General features: G+C 35.3%; 1 protein-coding gene across 1 annotated transcript in view; it reads right to left on the bottom strand.

The window, feature by feature from the left end:
- Window positions 1-20,756, bottom strand: part of TTC8 (tetratricopeptide repeat domain 8) — a 47,812-nt gene that overhangs the window by 25,411 nt on the left and 1,645 nt on the right. Inside the window, exons 2-6 of the mRNA XM_081289272.1 lie at window positions 8,229-8,349; window positions 6,988-7,051; window positions 6,720-6,879; window positions 6,420-6,509; window positions 4,184-4,228 (exon numbers count right to left, since the gene is read on the bottom strand). Coding sequence (XP_081145398.1) covers window positions 4,184-4,228; window positions 6,420-6,509; window positions 6,720-6,879; window positions 6,988-7,051; window positions 8,229-8,349 — 480 coding nt within the window. The remainder of the gene's footprint in view (window positions 1-4,183; window positions 4,229-6,419; window positions 6,510-6,719; window positions 6,880-6,987; window positions 7,052-8,228; window positions 8,350-20,756) is intronic.

The following is a 20,756-nucleotide window of genomic DNA, read 5'->3' as shown; positions in this document are numbered from 1 at the left end:
ATAACTCAGTAAATGAATTGTGAATAAAAAGGAAAACAGAGGAATCAACAGTTTGTGCTTTTCACTAAGAAAAAACAAAACAAATTGTTTCATTAGATGTGCCATGATTTGGTTACTAGGGGAAAGAAGATGAAAACAATTATTTTAATTTATTCTTGTCCCTAATTTATAGTTTAATTTATGTATAAAAAGTTATAACATTATTGTTAAATTTGGGAGGGGGAAAAAAGATAAAATTAGACTCACTCTCCCTTAGTGTCATGAGGAGCAGCTATTTCCTTCACTATTGTCATCAAGGTGCTGATGCAATGCGGGAATGTGACAAATATTTGAGGCATGAATACATCTTAATCTAATAGTACCACTATTTTCATTTTAAAGTATATATATATGTGTGTGTGTCTATATATATACATATATTGGTAAGTTTATATAATTCATATCAGTATGTATTTATATATACACATATGTGTGTGTGTGTATATCAGTAAGTGTTTTTACTTTGCAGTTTTTTCACAAATCCAACTTAGTCTATGAAATATTCTATTGTTTGGTAGTTTAAAATTTTTCACTTCCTTACTTATCAAATGTCTAAAACGAATTCTCTACACAAATTTTCTTTCTTTTTTTTTTTTTAAAGAGAGAGTGAGAGAGGGAGAGAGAGAGGACAGAGAGAGAATTTCAATATTTATTTTTCAGTTATCGGTGGACACACATCTTTGTTTGTATGTGGTGCTGAGGATCGAACCCGGGCCGCACGCACACCAGGCGAGCACACTACCGCTTGAGCCACATCCCCAGCCCCCACAAATTTTCTTAATATTGTCATTTAATGAATTATAGAGAACTATCACAAAAAAAAAAGTCAAAAATTGTGTTTGGCACTGCTTGTTTCTAATATACTGAGTCCTTCATTATTTCTAAAAATAAAAATAAAAAATTATAAATGGGAATTTCCAGTTCACAGTAGTATTTTGTACCATTTCTTTGTTACTTAGATATACTTGAAGGCATTATTGTTGCTTCTTTTCTATTAATTCGCTGATTTCTTTCATTGGGCTGGACACGCCTCCTCTTGTTATGTGGAACTTTGGCCTTCAAGGTCTGCTAAGCCTCCTTGTTGTAGGACCCCCACTACATCCTCAGCTCCGTTTTCCTACATTAGAAGAAATACTTTCTAATGTTTCTATAGTTTTTAAATTGTACTCTATAGCAAGTAGTTCCTAATCTTGACTGAAAGTTATTACTGCCAATGGAGTTCTTAATAACAACAGATTCACCAGATGTCCCCATGGGGATTCTGATTCAGGAAGTCTAACATAGAGACAGAAACCCATTATTTTAAAATTCTCCAGTTACTTCAGACAATGAGCCTTATTTAGCATAACAGGCCTAAGGTTTGAAGGGCTCTTGGGATAGATGGAGCAAGAAGAACCCAGTAAGTAAGTTCTAGTTGCCACACTTGAAGCACCACTTGTGTCTGCTTTAAATATTGGGGTGTGGATAAAACTTCATTTGAATAAAAACAATTTGCTGCTTACATAAAAAGTTTGAAAGTCACTGCTCTCTTTGTTTAAGGTCAAATTTTTAAAAATCAATATTTATGAAGTTCTATAAATACATTCTATAATATTATTCACATAACACATAAATGTTAAAATTTTCTAGTCCTTAGATTGTTTAGAATATAAATTCAGATGGAGCTCAATGATAGAGCACTTAGCTAACAAGCACAAGGCTCTGGGTTAGATCCCCAGCACTGCAAAAATAGTATACACACACACACATACATACATATATGTATGTGCATATAAATACATATATATGCATACACACACACACACACACACACACACACACATACACACACTCATACAAATTTGGTACTGCAGGGCATAAATGCTATTTTTGTTTTGACTGAGGTTTTCTTTTGTTTTCTGGTGCCAGGGATTGAGCCCAGGGCCTCATTCATGTTAAGCACATGCTCAACCACTGAACTATACTCCAGTCCTCTGTTTTTCTGAATGTGACTCCTATTCCTCCACAAAAGGTAGGAAACACCCTCAGGATGACTTTACTAATGACCACACCATCGCCATGGCCTATGACCTACAGTTTCAGCACTCATCATCTGCAGCACTTTCTCCTTTCAGGCCTCGCTTCAGGCACACTGCCTCCTTGCTCTGCCTTAAGCAATCCAAGCAAGCTCCTCCCAGGACCTTTGCAGGGAAAGTTCTCCCTGACGGAAATGCTCTTACTACACATAGATGCAGGGCTCCCATCTTCCCTTCTCCAGGTCTCGGTTTCAGTGCTTTCAGGGGACTTCACTGACCACCTCTACTCCATCCAAAACAGCACCATTCCTCACGTCAGTAACTATTCCCTCACATGCTTTCCTGCTTTTTTGTTGTTGTTATTGTATTTATTACCGCAAGTCACATTGCATATTTTTGAATTTGCTTTTTCTATTCCTTGCCCAACCAGCATATAATATCCAAAAGAATCAATATTTTGCCTTCCTGCCCCTCTGTGTGATCTTAGATCTGGAATAGAGGCTAGCACACTCTTGTTGCTCCATTACAATAAATAATGAGTTAATTTTCAAAAAAAAAATAGTGTATATACCTTATAAAAATCTAGCAATTAGAGATTTACTCATTTATGAAATGCAATCATATTAGAACATTTCCTTTGAAGACAGTACCTCTTATATGATGCATGATTTCATACATCATCACACTGAAATCCTCTAACAGCTTTATTAAGAGCAATGTGCATGGTTTCTCAGTTGCCCCTGCCTTACTTTTCCCTCTTCCCTGTGACTACATCTATGAACATTTCATCCTACTAACTCCCATACTAAACCTGGCCCAGGTTCTCACCTACATTTTAGTACCACATCTCTCGACCCATGCAATAGTGTCACCACTTATCAAAATATCTTTAAGTGAATTACTGAATTTCTTCACAAACTGACCACGTCCCCTAATTATCCCACTTCAATTAGTAAAACCATCATTCTTATAACATCTTTAGGTAGCAGACTTGAACTGTATCTCTGCTTTGTCCCCAATATTAAACCTATCATCAAGTATTCTCTCTTCTTTCTTTGAAATATCTGTTTGGTGCTCTCATTTTTTAGGATAATAAGGCCTATTTATTTCTCATTCCAGTTTCTTCTCGTTTTTGCCATTTCTTTACATTTCTTTTCCTCTCTTTCCATAAAATTCCACTTAGTTTGTGGATCTTCCCTAATATCACCCCTTCTGAATTTTTCCCTTTGATACTTGGTAACAATTTCAATTTGGAAATTGCTCCTTTAATTGTTTCATTTACATCAATTTTACTTCCTCAGCTAGATTGCCTGTCTTACAGAGGAAAGACAAAGTATCATATTTTAATTAGTTCTCCTACTGTAGTATGGCATCATGGTTGACACACAGAAAATGCAATTAAGGAAAACATTTTTATTTTCCTTAATATTTAACATATGAATATAAAAACTTTTTTCCCTGAACTAAAAGGAAAATGCAGAAAAATACTACCAGATAGTGAAGAATTAACTTCATCTAACTTCAAGAAATTCATAAGGTTTCTATCATTTACATAATTTCATATAAAATTTTAAATAAATTTGAAAAGTTGCATGCATATAACCTCAAAATTCTTTGTTGAGAAGCTACCAAGATGATTAACAATTGCTGAAATTGGATGATGGGTGATAAGGGACTTTTATACTATTCTTTCTACTTTGGAATGTTTAAAATCTTCAATCATAAAATGTTAAAGGTGAGAGAGAGGGGCACACTATAAAGAAATCAAAAATATACATATTAGTAAACCAATAATACACTATACAGAATAACAAGAAATGGATCAACAGTGTTGACTATTTGTGTAAAGAATAAACTTTAACACAAGCATGCTATGCTGTATTCGCAATTACCTATGTCTGGCCCTTTAGAAAAGAGCTACATTATCTATGAACCAGGCACAGTTCTTACCACTTTTATATTTATACAAATGTTCCCACTGAAACTTAAGAGTGGATTTGAAAGTATTAGTTACTCTCCAATATTTAATAATCCCATATTTTCAAAGAAAAGAAATGAACATTTTAGAATCTAAACCCCCAAAGTCAGAAAACTACAATAAAAGAAAATAGCATGAATTCACAACTTACAGTCTTAACATCATTTTCATGATGAAAGATATATTCAAACAAATCCTATAGATAAAAAAATGACAAAAACACATTAGATTGTATTTAAATAAAAGCACTCTTTGGTTATAACAAAACTCAAATATAGATTGAACCAAAAATCCAGAACACTCTAAAGTGCCTGGGATTTATAAGTAAAGGATCTAGCCATCATTTGTTAGAATCTCCCATTTTACAAGTTTTCTATTTGCAAGTGATTCCTGTTCCTACAGACTACAAACTAGAAAAAGCTCAAAGAATTGATCTTTTTTCTTGCATATTTCACATACTATTTTATTAGAAAGATACAAATGAAAAGTTCATTTTATTTCTTAGACTAAAGTTAGGATTGCAATAAAACAGTTTTTTATACTCTCTATCTTATCTAGTGATTGTGACTAGATAATGGCAATTTAGAGATGGAAAACCTGGAAGTTCCTTCTGAAACAAAGTAGAAATGAGTGCAAAGTAAGGGCTTTTTCAAATTAATTTTTAAAACTATACTTACATGGCATTTATAGTAACTGTGTGACTCAAAACACTCAGTTTCTTTAACAGAGGGCTACTCAGCCTAACTGCACACTGGAATTACATGGGGGTCCCAGAGCGGACCAATTCACTCAAACTCTGGGAGGTCCATATAGCCACTATTTTATACTTGCAAGGAGACTAGTGCCCCTGAGAGATATCAAGGTTATTAACAGAAAAGACCTGGAGGCCAATAAAAAGAAAGAAAGAAATCAGGACAAGGCCCTTCTAAAAAAAAAAAAAAATCATAACAATCCTTGCATTTGTTCTGTTACAAATACAAACAAAAATTAAGAGTGTAGTTGATACTACCACTGTCATGAAAAGAAGGTTACAACTCTCAAGACTGTCAAAGCATCACTGTAGATATCTTAAGAAATGCACTAATATTAGAAAGGAGTCCTGATGAGCCAAGGCAAGTTGGGGACCAAAAACAGAAAAATGTGGCATTATTTCTGTGATACACTAAAAAAAAGCACAAACTCGAGTTCAGGTTGAATTTAGCACTTAGGCCAGGTCTATCCCGCATGCATCTTAATTTAATTGTGGGAAATGCCTCCACTGACTGCACTAGCTAGCCAGTCACCTCAAGCAAATGGATGAACAAGGTAGGGAAACAGATATTCTACATGATATGTTTTTAACACTCCACCCTCATTAAGGAGAGGAAAATAAGTAAAGCTTTACCATTCTGCCAAATGCAGTTGACTAGACTGCCATCCAACAAGAATTGAAGAAAAAAAATCATGAGACTTTATATTATAGGTTGATTACCTGTCTACTTGTCTACCAAAGGCATTTCTTTTTAGAATGGAAACTTCAAATCTATACAATTAGTGTCCATTTTTATTTACCCAAGGACATTTGATACTTGGGAAATATGTTCAACACCCTCAGAACTGGGATCAGGAATGAATGCATCACTGCACACAGAGTTCAGAGACTTCAAGCTAAAAACTGGGCCAGGCATCAAGCACTCCTGTCTCCAAATTATTCCAAGCCCAACCCCAAATGTTTTACACTGGAAAGTCACACACATTTTCACTTTCTTTCTCTTTTTCATTTTTTTTCTTTTTTCTCTTTCTCTCTCCTTTACACTCCCCTCTCCCTCCCACTCTTACCTTCTATCCCTGTTCTTCTAATTTTCTTTTTAAAGGAATATTTTATCTCTGAGTAATTAGAATTACCAACACAGTTGACTTGCCCACTGTCTGGCTTGAGTAATCTTTATTGATATGCCTGATTCATTGCTAATTAAAGGTACATATTTGTATTATCCTTTTGAAAGCCTTATAATCCTACAAAGAGAAAATTATTTTTCTGAGAATGGTCCAAGATGTAACATACACACACACACACTCACATACACACACACACACACACACACACACACACACACACACAAATTCTAAGCTTCATCCTATGATGAAATACTGCATATCTGCTTTCTTTGTTAAAAATTACTGTTCTTTATTATTTGAAAAAAAAGAATTTTCTATAATAATGGTATTTTTTTTCTGGTTGACTTTCCTTAAGACTGAGAGAATTTTTACATATTATACTAATTGAACATTTCTATTTCAATCAAATTGTGGCCTTTCCTTCACAAATTTTTATCTATTTCCTACACTGTCATTATCATCATACTTCTAACATTATCTTATAATTTACAATCATTTTAAGTACATACCTTTGCCAATTTAGGTTTCTGGGAATATTTTGTTAAATTCAGTCTAGATAAATTTATAAAAGGTCCATCAGGACTTGTAAGCATGGAAGCCTATGAGGGAGGAAAAAAAATGATAGAAGAAGAAATCTGAAATCTTTTCTTGAAATACAAATTGACTTTAACGTGCATAAAAATTATAAAGGCAACATAAGCACAAAGAATCCCTTCAAAATTTCCATACAATTTTTTTTTGTAAGAATAGTAGAAAATAATATAATAAAGTTACTTGGGTAATACTATGGGAAAGCTGACAGAACTTACTGTCCCCAGCCTGATGTATCTTCCAGATGAGCTGGTGATGGGACGTGCTGTATAGGCAGTTCTGGGTGTTCTGATGGCCTGTTCCATGGTACCAGGCCTTCCACTCTGTGTGTTGGGCCTAAGGAAACCTGTAATGGGCCTTCCAGCTTGAGTAATTGGCCTGTAAAAATTGTAAGTTATTAAAATATAAAGATGATTGATTAAGGAAAGACTCTCAAATAGTATAGTCAATCATTAGTGGCAGAGGGTATGACACAGAAGTACATACCTGACAGCTTGACTAGGCCCTCCTGTCTGATTAGTTCTAGGGAGTTTCAAAGATGTTCCAGGGCCTAGGGAATGAGATGGCAAATTCAATTTATATATTATCTATTAATCTATAAAAACTGTCAGCTAATCTAATTTTCAGAATTGTGCTGTCCTGGTGAAAAAAGACATTATTGGCAGAAAACGTATTTTAGAGAAATGAGTTTGAGATTAATATCCAATGAGTATCTTTCATATTACTTATGCTATCACATTAACTCTTCACATTAAGTCTGTAAGGTAGGTAGTACGAATCCATCCATTCAATAAAGGTTGACAGAATTAAGTAAACAGGTCAACCCATTAGTAGAGCCTGGATTAAAATTCAAGACTAGCAGGCTCCAAAGTTCAAAATGATGGTCCTATACTCACAGGTTAATTATCTTTCATACAAACGTCTCTCAGTAAAAGATCGTTTACCAACCACATCTAGAATTTAGGTATTTTAAGTCTAAAATATTAAAGTAATGGGGAAGAAAGACATTTTAACATGAAACATGTTTTTTTTTCCCCCAACTTCCTTTTGGAGCTTTAAAATAGTTCTTATCTTCTAAATTATAACTGTGAACTGTAACAACTAGTAAATTACCAGCAAGACCACCATAGTCATGGTAATTATCCAATACCATTTGCACTACTTACACCTGCAAGCTGGGGACTGGGCCCTGTGACAATTCCAACAGACATTTACTGCCCAACAAACATATAATCTCATCAACTCACATCATGTATCAGAGCGAATCATCTTTCATTATAACAAAGAAGTGATGCTTTTAAGTGATTGTTTTCAAAAAAATTATTTTAGAACACTTCTGTTATTTGGAAGCTTAGATTCCCAGATAAACAATCTTCTGATATGTTGATAAACATTGTAAGGAGAACATATTTTATAACATCTTAAATGCATAAAATAGCTTTTACTGGAAAATTATTATACATCAATCTTACACCTTAAGATATAATATAACTGAATAGTGGAAGGAAAGCCTTTGTTTTATAAGATAGAACAGAAACCCTGTACTTAATTTTTTCATACACACACACACACACACACACACACACACACATATGCTTCATGTGTACAATGTTTATATACAGACAGGTTGACATAAAGCAGAGAAATATGTATGCATGTCATCCTGTATATATGTAATATTCCTCCTAATAGCGTTCCATTAATTTGACCAGAGAACCAATACTTACGGGGAACTTGGGCAATAGCATTTTCATCCAGAAGCATTTCTGCAATTCCTTCCCGATCTATATCAATTTCATCTATGTATACCATTTCAGTTAAGGCTCGTGCTTTTAAAATCCAAGCTGCCTAAAAACCATGGAAAAATAAAATATGGATTAAAATAGCATTAGAAATACTAGATAGTTTACAGAAGCTAGCCATGATTTAGTACTATTTTACTTTTTATTGAACATGTTTACCATTTAACACATTATGCTAATTTAAAGGGCTATATCAAAAAACTAATGAAAGAAGGCAAGGTCATTATTAACCAAGAAACCACTAGTATGTCAATTAACTCACAAATAGTCTCCTAACATTTCTTTTTATAAGTAAAGAAAGATCCTTAAAAAAGTTTTATAGAATAATAACTTGAGTGGAAATTAATAAAGCTACAACCACTGTGCTCTTTCTGCCTTCCTCTTTCAAGGCCAAGACTTTCCTGAAGCCTTCCCTAATTCTACAACTTAAACCCATAGTCCTCTTGTCTTTCTCAAAATCTTCTCTGAACACCTCTAGTCTGGTGAATGTACTATATTTGACTACAATTATCTGGGCATATGCTTATCCTTTTTTATATTCTCAGAATGCAAGTTTTTTTACCTTTTCACTTCTGAGTTTTCCATAGTACCTATCCCATGGTTTTTGTATACAATAGGTATTCGAGAAATATTGGTTTGAATTAAGCCAAGATCAATTTCTCTTGATTCCTAATAACTAATCAACCCTGGTAATTTTGTAATCTAGTCAGCAGAAAACCTGCTAGTGTGGGGATGAATACATGGAAAAGGTAATTAAGGAATCTGACCTAGAAAATATCTTATCTGCTCTGCATTAGTTTGAGAAATTCAGTTCCCATTAAACATACAAAACTGCTTTACCAGAAACCATACCTTCTTGCTTCACTAGAGAAGTAGTGAAAGATAAGGTAGGTGTCCCATGGAGAACTCCCAAAGGAAGAAGGCAACTCTTGAAGCTGCAGCACAGACCTGACTCTAGAATCTAGCGAGAGCAGCAGCAAGGGACATTTGGGAAGGGATGAGGGCTAAATATTCTAGGGATCTGGCTGTGAAGGAGGGTGAATGAAGGCAAAGGAGCCAAGATAGGAACAGTTGAGAGCTACAGAAGGTCCAAAAATTCCTTGCATAAAAAACCCAACATGGATCCTAATTTTCCTGAATGTATCATCTAGTGGATTGAACGGCAGAGCAAAGCAGTGCTTGACAGTGCCAAATGTGTGTTAGAGGAAACAGATTTTACAGAAATTGGAGAGTGGAGATCCTTGTGAACTAAAGTTATGTGAATACACATATGAACATTTTTTAAAAGAAAATAAAAATGCTATGCTTTCATTTTAATGGGAATAAAAAAGGCTGTCTTCACAATACATTTCAGTTCCTAAAGTTAAATTACACTTGGTTAGATGACTGACTTGGGGGGTTATGCTTTTCTGGATGTGATTTGCTGATTATCAAATAACTTTTAACAAAATGTGGCAAATGTTTTGTGTGAATTTTATACAATTGAATAAATAGAACATGGGCTCAAAGAACCAATTTGTTCTTTTAAAAATCAATTCCAATTAGAACTGCCTCTAGCTGTGTGAGCCACCAAAGATAAAAATGATCTGAGGTTTTCACTCATAAAAGATCAGGAAAGATGCCAGATCTTATATAGTTATTCCCAGGGGCCAGGGAAGTCATCACTGGCTTGAACTAATGGTTTAATTTTACTTCAAAGATGGAAATAAGCCATTCTGATTTATCTTAAAACTCCACAGTAGCTGCCCTGAAAGTATCTGATAGCTTAAAATTTTCAAAAGGATGTCCTTTGCTCAGGACTCTGGTGCACAGGAAGAAGGACTGCAATACTTTCTGTTGAAACAATAAAGCAGGACATGGACTCTGCTGGTTTTCATGAATACCTACTTTAGGGCCACATCTGGGAATACAAAGAAGAAGTTATAGTTCTAGTTTTAGCTCCAAAGAATTCCAGTGTAATGGGAAGATGCAATAATAAAAATAAAAACTAAATATACCATGGAAGGAGAGAGGAAAGACTCCTAGCGGCCTGAAGGCAGACAGAAGTGTATAAGAGGAAGAGTGTGGAGCTGTGGCCAGGAAAAGAAGCCACGAGGTCAAAGGCAGGCTAGTTCGGGAGCTAATGTGTTTGCAAACTCTTCAAGAATAGAGTATGGTTGAAGAATCAGGCTGCACAAAAGGAACAGTCAGGGAACAAGGCTGGAGCAAAAAGCAGAGGCCAGGTGATGACTGTATGGCACATCAAGTTTTGGGTTTTCTATCCTGATAAGGAGCTAATGAAGCTCTCAAACTATGATTTAGAGTCCTAGTTAAATCAGCTCTTTAAAAGCCAAGTTTTTATAATTAGGTATCATTTATACAGTCAGTTATTAGTCACCCAAGCACATACTTTATTTTGAACTATTTTAATGTTTGCACTGTTATAGTCTATTCTACCATACTTCTTACATCCACGCCCCTGCTAATCTCTTAATATTCAAGAGATGCACATTTTTATATTAAGCTAAAAGTGAATAATAGAAAAGCAAATCCACTATTCCTTCCCCATCAAATGAATAAATACTTTAGAATTCAAACAAAAACATCTTGTTCTATTCTCAGAGTTCTATTCACTTTTTCAAAAACAAAATAGATTTATATTTGTTTCAATTTTTAAAATCTAATTCTTAAGAAATGGATCTAATAATGTGAATTTTTTTAATTTAAAGATCTGTAATAAATCTTTAAAATTTTATCAGTTTGAGAAAAACTAATCTTCCTGATTATTCTTCTGTCCTACCAAAAAATGACCTCGAAAATCACATATCACTGCTTGATTAAATATCAAAACTACATTCAAAGAACTACGCCTGGCAATATGAACTATTCTTGAGGTTTTAATAAAAACAGCAGATGGGGCTTTAGCTTTAAAAAATAATAATTTTTTTATGTTGGAAATAAGCCAAGTATGTTTTACAGCCCCAAATCCTCTGCCTGTATTTTTTTAAAGAATAATAAAGCACACACAGTAATCTCAAATTGCCCCTTGAATCTAAATAAAACTATACATTTCTTTTATTAGCTATGCTTAAAACATTAATAAATGGTAGCATCATGCAACTAAAAATAGTCATTTATGTAAATATAGTTGCATATTTATGTACTAGAAATATTAAAAAATCAAAAGTTTCTCCCAATCTACATGAATAATCATCATATCAATTATTTCCCTTATGTCTGTAAAAAAACAATCCCATTTCATTCACCTACTGAGCTAAGTCTCTAGGACATTACTTTTTTTTTTTTAGAGAAAGAGAGAATTTTTTAATATTTATTTTTTAGTTTTTGGTGGACATAACATCTTTTTTTTATTTTTATGTGGTGCTGAGGATCAAACCCAGTGCCCCGCACATGCCAGGCGAGCGCGTTACCGCTTGAGCCAAAACCCCAGCCCCAAGGACATTACTCTTGAGGCATATTCCTGCCAGCTAACATCAGGAAATATATTAACTTATTGGTTCTATCTATTGTGAGGGTAATCATATTTTTTAAACAATAATTTTTAGTTGTTGATGGACCTTTATTTTATTTATTTATATGTGGTGCTGAGAACCAAACCCAGTGCCTCACACATGCTAGGCAAGCACTCTTCCATGGAGCTACAATTCTAGCCCCCAGTAATCAGATTTTAGTTATGAAAATAAACATGAAGAGGTCGAAACTACTGGCTGAGCAAAATGCTTTATTCTGTTTCTTTTTATACAGCATACAAGACAGGGAGTTTTAAGGTATGTAAGAGATAATTTTGATAGATTATTATTAAATAAGTATATGAAACGAATATTATCTCTGATCTATTCAGATATCATATAAATCAGTAGTAATATTTTACACTCTGCTTACTGTATGCAAACAAAACTTTAGGCACAAGATTTTGAAGTGATATTGTAAAGTCTCATTTCTTTTCAAGTTGTAAACATGTGCAAAAAAGAAAAAACATTTTAAGTGTGAATAGTAAGGTCAAAAAAATCCAGCCAGCCTTGTTCCCTTTTAGATCATTATCCAGTGGATAATTAAGTCTACAGGAAAAGACCAGGAAGAGAAATTTAGGTGCTACATGAAGCCTATGTGCCACTTACAAACTTTTAAATGCCATTTACAGTGTTCCAGTCATACCTACAATGCATATTGTTGGTGTTTCAATTTAATTTTAATCAAAATCTTACAAAATTACTGAAGACAAAAACTTTGTCTTTTCATAATTTAGATCCTTCTTGAATAATAAAAAAAAAACCAAGTTTCCCCCAAGCATCAGTTTGTAAACCAAGATTATGAACATACAAAAGACAAATGTCATCCTTTCAAAGAACAGAGTGCTACATTTTAACCTACTTAACCTACTTACAGTGTTTAGTACTATACAAACCTCCATGAGAGTACTTTGTATATTTGCTGTTCTAAAAGGCTTGGTCATTACTCATGTGAACTTCAGATGAGGCTCAAATCCCTTATTTACTTCTAACACACTGGGAGCATTCTCTCTCACTTGGCAGGGCAAACACCTGGTAACATTTAAGCTCTCTGATTCGAAGCTCTTCTCCTTTTTCCCAGACTCACTGGGAACCCACGTGGATAAGAGCATGGATTGGCAGGGGGCCCCACACCAGACTTCTTCTCCCAGAGTTTCCTCCTGATTCCCTGTCTTGTCCAGTTAGCAGGTCTCTCTGGCTAAATCTAACCACGTTGGTTTGGTCAACTTGGCTGTCTGGCCTTCTACAAGGCTATTCACATATACAAAAGTTGGAAATGTAAACATTTATTTACATAAGAAAGTACAGAATGCCTGTTTAGGCTTATTTTCTAATCTACAAGCCAAGTAGCTATACAGCAAATTTTCTACTCTACAGCAACAACTAAGCAATCATTAACTAAAATATTCTCTAAACTAAAAGCTACAGCTAAACCTTTACCTGAGACACTGGAAATTCAGGAGCGGGTTCCTGGAAAGCATTAAGAAGGCAGTAAACATTTTTAAGAAATGTAACTCCTAAAATAAAAAGTCGGAATGACTACCCAGGCATCTGTAGAGGAACTCTATTTCATTCAATAAAAATCCAAATATTAACTTAAATCATTCTTCCCAAGTGGTCTCAAGAGTTCTATAAAACTAATGCAGATCAGAGAGTTCTAATGAATGTAACCTCATTCAGAGCACAAAGAGAAGGTATTTCAACATCTTATTTAATGAAGACAATAGCTCAGAAAGAAATGATAATTTTATAAATATATTAAGAAAACATTTCCTTATATTCAAAAATATTAAAATATTCAGGCTCTAGTCAGGGAGGAAATGGAAAACTAAAGAATATAAACCTTTCTATGACTATTAATAAGAAACTAATTCAAAATGTAAAATTCTTTGTGAAATTTTTATAAATAGACTATGAATACACATTAGTACAAGATGCTAACGAACTCACCATCTTAAGTTGCTATCCAAATTAAATAGAAAATCATTGGTTAAAAAGAGCAAACAGAACAAATTCACTTATAATATATCTACATTTGCATGTCTAGGAAGCAGCATCTGTTAAGCACTTTATCTGTATCATGCTTTCTTTGGAAAACTACTAAGAAATAGAGGGCGGGCTGGGCTTGTGGCTCAGTAGTAGAGCACTGCCCTAGCACATTTGAGGCACTGGGTTCGAGCTTCAGAACCACATAAAAATAAATAAACAAAATAAAGGTATTGTGTCCATCTACAACTAAAAAAAAATTTTTTTAAAGAAATAGAAAGGGGGAACCATGCTTTCCTATGGTTCTAAACCCCCAAAAGAACACCTCAGATACATTTTAAGAATATTCTTTGAGGAGCTAGGACTGTGGCTCAGTGGCAGAGTGCTTGCCTCACATATGTGACGTACTAGGTTCGATCCTCAGCACCACATGGAAATAAATGAATAAAATAAAGGTATTGTGTACAACTGCACCTAAAAAAACTAATTAAAAAAAAGAATATCTTATCTGAGGGCTGGGGTTTTGGCTCAATGGTAGAGCACTTACCTGGCATGTGTGAGGTACTGGGTTAGATCCTCAGCACCACATAAAAATAAATAAATAAATAAATAAATAAATAAAAATAAAGGTATTGTGTTCATTTGCAATTAAAAATTAAATATAATATATATAATATTTATATATTTTCTGAGTAAGCAATGTGTGAGCTATATAAATCATTTATATAGCAAGGTATATGGCAGGAACATCAGAGGAAAAGGTTAAGTAAGGAAGGTTGGAAACAGTGAAGGCAGTGAAGAATGGGAGTTAGAGAAGATATGGCAATTGACTGAAACAAACACAAGATGGCAACTAGTGAACTCACAGCAACTGGAGGTTTGCAACTCCAGTGCGCCTAAGGATATGGAAAAAGTGCAGATTTCCTAAACACAGTCCATCCTTAAGGAAATAGGCATATGAGAGTGACACTTTGTATTTTCTTTCTTCTGTCTGTTCATCTCCAAGTCTGTATAGCCCATTATCTTATTTGAGCATAAAAACCTCTCTGAAGGAAACAAGTAGGTATTTTTATTCATTTTACAGGGTAAGGATCAAACTCACAGGTATTAAGTAATTTGCAAAAGGGCATGCAAACGGTTGAAAGAAGCAAGAGCTCTTTCTTGCCAGTGCCTCTTGGAGATTAAAAAATATATATTTGTTAAAGAGCTGCAAGTAACAAGGCAGGACTAGAGGGTAAAGTTTAGGTCGGGGCTGAAGGTGTAGCTCAGTGGTGGATGTGTGCTTAGCACGAGTGAGGCCCTGGATTCCAGCTCCAACACCACAAAAAAGTAAAACACTAAAAAGTAAATAACTTTAAAAAAGTACCTTTAGGAGAGATACAAAACAAGCCCAATATGGATAGAGGGGCATTTGTCAGAGGTGATTGTAGATAATGCTCAGAAAGGAAAAGAACATAACTAAAGGAGACAAAAGCCACTAGTAGTAAGTAAAATCTGAAGGATGCTTGTTATTCTGCCCAGGACTGGTAGATTCTTCCAGTGGCCTAAACTGAAACCACCAGTTCAGCCTCACAGGAATCTGTGCACTGATGAAGGGCTTGGCCAACACTCTCATGTTCTTCTGCCCCTTGGGAATATTTCTGTGTGCAGATGAATAACAGGCAGGGGAATGGTGTGAAATAAGAAGGTCAGAAAAGAAAATGAGGGACCTAGAGTAGGGAGGTATAGAGACAGCTGAGGGGCTCTGTGGATGGAATATGGAGTCGGGCCTGAACAGGTGTGAGGCAGAGGGCATGCAATTCCCACAGCATGCTCCTGGTGTCCCTCGAACCCATGAGGCTCTGGAAACCTTCTCTGGGGAAGACGCATAAAGTATAAGACAGTGTGTTACATGTAAAACTTATAGTTCCGAACAAATTATACATGAATTAAGAAGAGGGAGAAAAGCAGAAGGCATGGCAAATAAGAAGGGAATCATAGACAAAGGAGATTATTCTGGAAATTATCAAATGCCTGTGATTTATGATCTATATCAACATTATTTCACCATCAATTTCACTGAATATTTTCCTTATAAATGCTTTCCAAATCACCAACAATCCTTTCAGAAAAATGTACATATGACAAATCCTACATGCAAATATCTCCAGAGTAGGGGCTGGGGTTATGGCTCAGTGGTAGAGTGCTCACCTAGCATGTGTAAGGCACTGGGTTCGATCCTCAGTACCACTTGAAAATAAAAGGTATTGTGTCCAACTACAACTAAAAAATGAATATTAAAAAAAAATCTCCAGGGTGAAAGCGGTCAGAATCAAGATGGGTCAACTTATACCAAGGCCTAACAAAAATAAATAAATAAATAATAAATAAAGCTGGAAGATTATAACAGCGGGGATCTCATGCACACATGCCTGATAACAAGAACTATGACAAAAGAGTCTGCCAGAACCACAACCTTGAACAATGACCACTGATACCTTAGACAGGAAATATTTCTACAAAGGACATCTGTCCAGTAACTGTCCACTCAACCTTGAATGGACACCACTTTTGTTATGAATCCTTGAACACCCTTATTATTAATCCTATGGCCAAAGATTATTGTTTCAAAATAACTTTCAAAATCCTCCTCATTTTGCCTTTACCCCATCCCCTTTGAATCTGCCCAGGGTCTCCAACACATGCGTGTTCTGTACTATAATACTCCCTGCTTACTACCAAATAAACATCAATTTGACATTAGCTATATAGAGACAATAGCAGCTAACAATTATGGTTATTAACCATGTATTAAAGAAAACCCTTACACAACCCTTTTTGATAGAGGTACATGACCATCTCCATTACAGCTGAGAAAATGCTGAAGCCAAGGTACGGAATTAGTATCTGAACCTCCATATCCTGGGTCAAGAGCATGAGCTTTGCTGATCATGTGAGATGACAGTAAGGTCATCCACTGGTCTTCATTCCTTTTTCTATGGCTATCAATACAGTTAAATAGAAAGCACCAGAGCTGGGGTTGTAGCTCAGTGGTAGAGCACTTGCCTAGCATGCATGAGGCACTGGGTTCAATTCTCAGCACCACATATAAATAAATAAAATAAAGGTCCATCAACAACTAAAAAAAAATTTAAAAAAAATATAAAGCACCAGGCCTTGTCCTTGACAACATGTTGCTGTAGGATGAGGGGAGACCAAGGATAGGTCATGGCTCGGCTGGATAATTAATCTGGAGCAGGACTATGAAGAAGAAGTCAGGATGTTTCAGTTTGGAGACAGGGAGAAATTTTTTTTAAAAAAACTACCAGACCTTCATCTTTGAGTCTCAATTATAGTTTTGTGATTTAATTCAGTCCACCCATATAGGAAACCATAGCTTAAGTCCACTTAGCCTAGTAAATATTTCTATGGGTATCAATACAGTTAAATAGAAAGCACCAGGCCTTATCCTGGACTCAAAGGATTTGGGCTTGATCCTCAGGAAGCCACTTAGTCATATAACCTTGAACAAGTCATATAACCTTCATTACCCTCTCAAGTTGGAGCAATAATACTTCTTTCTGGGATAGTTTTAAGGCCGAATAAAATCTTACTTTTTAAAAAATACTTCATTATTTTTAGAGTTCTTTCACATATACTTAAGTATAAGGTTAAAAGATAAGCACTTAACCATCTATTTCATCTTTCTCAGAACTCAGAACTCATTCCCAGTTATGGCAGATCAAATTAAAACTTTGAATCTCCTTCAAAGTGGTAAGGACAGGGGAAGTAGAGGCCACTGCCTAGAACCAGCAAGTCCCCATTACCATCCACTTCTGCTCACAGCAGTTTGCGTCCTTCCTTCCTCCCCAGAGTACAGCTTTCTCTTAGTTTGTTGTTATTACTTTGGAGAATTAACCCTCCAGATATCTCTGAATGAAACTTCCTAATTGCCAACAACACTTACTCTGGTTAATGAGTCTGCAGAGTTGTTCAGAATCCAGTAGCTGTTGAGGTAACACACAACAATATGTTGAGATAATGACACAAAGTAAAACTACCTCATGGAGTCCTTTAAACCAGAATAACTGCCTCCTGGAGTCTTTTAAACCATGAGTGAGCCAAGCTTTACTCAGGTCTGGCCTCTCATCCTTTTTTTATATCAACAAGTAGGAACTCAAGCAGATCTATTTTCATCAGCACAATATTATTATTCTGTAGCTAACAAAACTTCTTTCTGGGACAGTGTTCTAACTTTCTGGGATGTTCTGGTTACTGTGTGCAGCAGCTTCCTTAATTGGGGAGATAAATACTTGCTGTTTGCAGCATAGTTGCATGTGCTGCTTATTATAGAATGTTCCCCATAAGATGGAGTCACTCATGGCAAGTGACTTGCCTCATTGTGACTCCAAGTAGTAACAGAAAGGAGACACCTGTAAGAGAACAGAGAAATTGATGGATTTCAGAAGGCTAGAGAGATCAAGTGACCAAGTAGCCAAATGGAAATGTAATCTGTACAATTCAGCAGTAACAAAAATCCTTAAAATGAACTGCCTGAAAGTGTATGGAATCAAAGTATTAAGTCTAGCTAAGTCTCCATGGCCCCAAAGAGGAAACAAATTAAGAAACTGTTCAGAAAGATATGTTTGGTGTAGAACATCTAATTGCTGTCTCAGCTAACTAACATGGAGCTCACTGGGGAGAACTGGTTTCTTTTTCATCTAAGCCAGTGGCTCTCAGCCTTTTCCCCACCTTCAAATCATTTATATAAGAACCCCCTCCCCTCCATAATGTCTCTCATTTTAAGTAGAGATTGATAGCAGGAGAGGAAGAGGTGCATTAGAAAAAGCTCTTACCCCTATTCCGATACCTAATTAATGCTCCCACCCTCAGAATCACTGATTTTAACAATCTGAAAATCTACCAGAAATCTATCTCATTAATGAAAGTATGTTGTCTTTTAAAAACACCACTGTCTGAAAACCCTCCATGTTTTCATGAACTATCTGATTGCAATGGAGCTAAAAAAAAAAAAAAAAAAAAAATCAGGACTGGTTTTACAGTCATGAATCTGACATATGGAACACAGAGAACAGTAATCAGATTAAGCAACTAATCAGGGTGAGCGACATGTGCTGAGAAAGCGAGCATTCCCTCTAGGTCATATCACTGTACAGAGGGCTGTCTGCATTTTCCCCTTTTATATCTAATAAATTTTTGCCATTTTTTAGTCATGATTTAAATAATACTTGGGGGGGGGGGACAGGCAATGCTGCTCTCTGAATTGGTTATTCTTATCATTTTTATCAAAAAGAGAAAAGTATGATGAATTAACCTGGTAACCTTGTCTTTATTCTTAGCAGATTTGAGCTTTAACATTCTTCATGCTTAGGGATACAGCCTTCCCTCTGTCCCTCACAATTTTGTGACTGGGAAAAAAGTCCAGGACCTATGTTCTTCAAGAACCCATCCCCATGATCAAACACAATATTATTATGTTCAACCTACCCATCAGTCCTTTTACAGCCAAATAAAAATGGATTACTCTAAGAAAACATAATATTCATCAAGTATCACATCTTTCTAACTAGCTAGGCTGATGTAAAGCAGGTCTACACACTCTCTCTTTGAAGCTCACTGGCTCAGCATACAAGAAGATTCAAACATAACAGATCAATTTAGAGAGGTTCTCCTCATCTGGGAGAAAAATAAGCAAAATCAAAGTGGAAAAAAATAACACTATTGAAAATAAAAGCTAGCATATTTTTTGGGAAGAGAAAAAACAAAAGCAAAAATGAATCCATGTGACAATCAAAAGAAATATTTTCATTTCCTTGCTCCTCTATGTGCCCAGGCACAGCTTCAAAATAACTTATTCATAATAAAATCAGTTTGGTGGCACAGGAATGGTAATTCAAATCATTATAAAGGAAAAGTACTCTAAAATGTGGAAATTCAATAAATGCCCATGAGGCTAAAAGAGCAGAGAAGGTAAAGAGCCAACTGGGGGGTCTGAGGATTAGCTACTCCTGCTCTGGTCACATTTCTGTTAAAACTCTTCATAGATGGGAATATCCCCCACCATTTGACACCCTCTACTGAAACAACAAAAGCACCATAAGAAACACCAATGATAACAATTACTACTAGAAAAACCTGAAGGAATCCAGGCAGAATTTTCTACATGAATTTTTTTAAAACTGACACTCAAAACAAGAAATTCCAATGACATTCTTCATAGGAAAAGAAAAAGCAGTTATGAAATTCATTTGGAAAACTAAGAGGCCCAGAATAGCCAAAGCAATACTTAGCAAGAAAAGTGAAGCAGAAGATATCACAATACCAGACCTTAAATTACACTAAAGAGTTATAGTAACAAAAACAGCATGGTATTGACACCAAAACAGGAATGAAGACCAGTGGAAAAGAACAGAGACAAAACCACATGCAAACGCAGTAGGCTTACTAGCTTTGTAATTTTGGACAATTTACTTCACTTTGTGCTTTAGTGTTCACTAAAGTAGAGAAAACAGCACCAACTCCTAAAAACAGTTGAGGATTAAATGAGATGATATGATAAAACTCTGCACCACATCAGTTAAGCTACTACTCTTATTTTATCTACTTTGCAAGATTAATCTAAGCATTAAAAATACATATAATTTACAGAATCTATGTCTGAAAATACTAAACATTTGATATAATTGAAATGAACCATAAAAAGTCCTGATCACAATGCCTGTCTCAAGTGAAATCTCAATTCCTAGGTGCAGTGCTGAATGTCTCTACGGACCCAAGATTATAGGGTCTTAGACATCAATAAACATTGCTGTTTTACTCATAACAATATTTCCCAATGTGACAGCATCTCCTCAGGATAATAAGAAAGACATTTGACCCTTGCCCTGGTCAAAAAAAGGAATCACTCATCAAATAAATTTTAAAACTTAATCAAAATTAGGCAAAATTAGGTTTATTT

Source organism: Spermophilus citellus (genome assembly GCF_964194105.1).
Source record: "Spermophilus citellus genome assembly, chromosome: 4".
NCBI lineage: Eukaryota > Metazoa > Chordata > Mammalia > Rodentia > Sciuridae > Spermophilus > Spermophilus citellus.
This window is presented reverse-complemented; position numbering and strand designations above follow the sequence as displayed.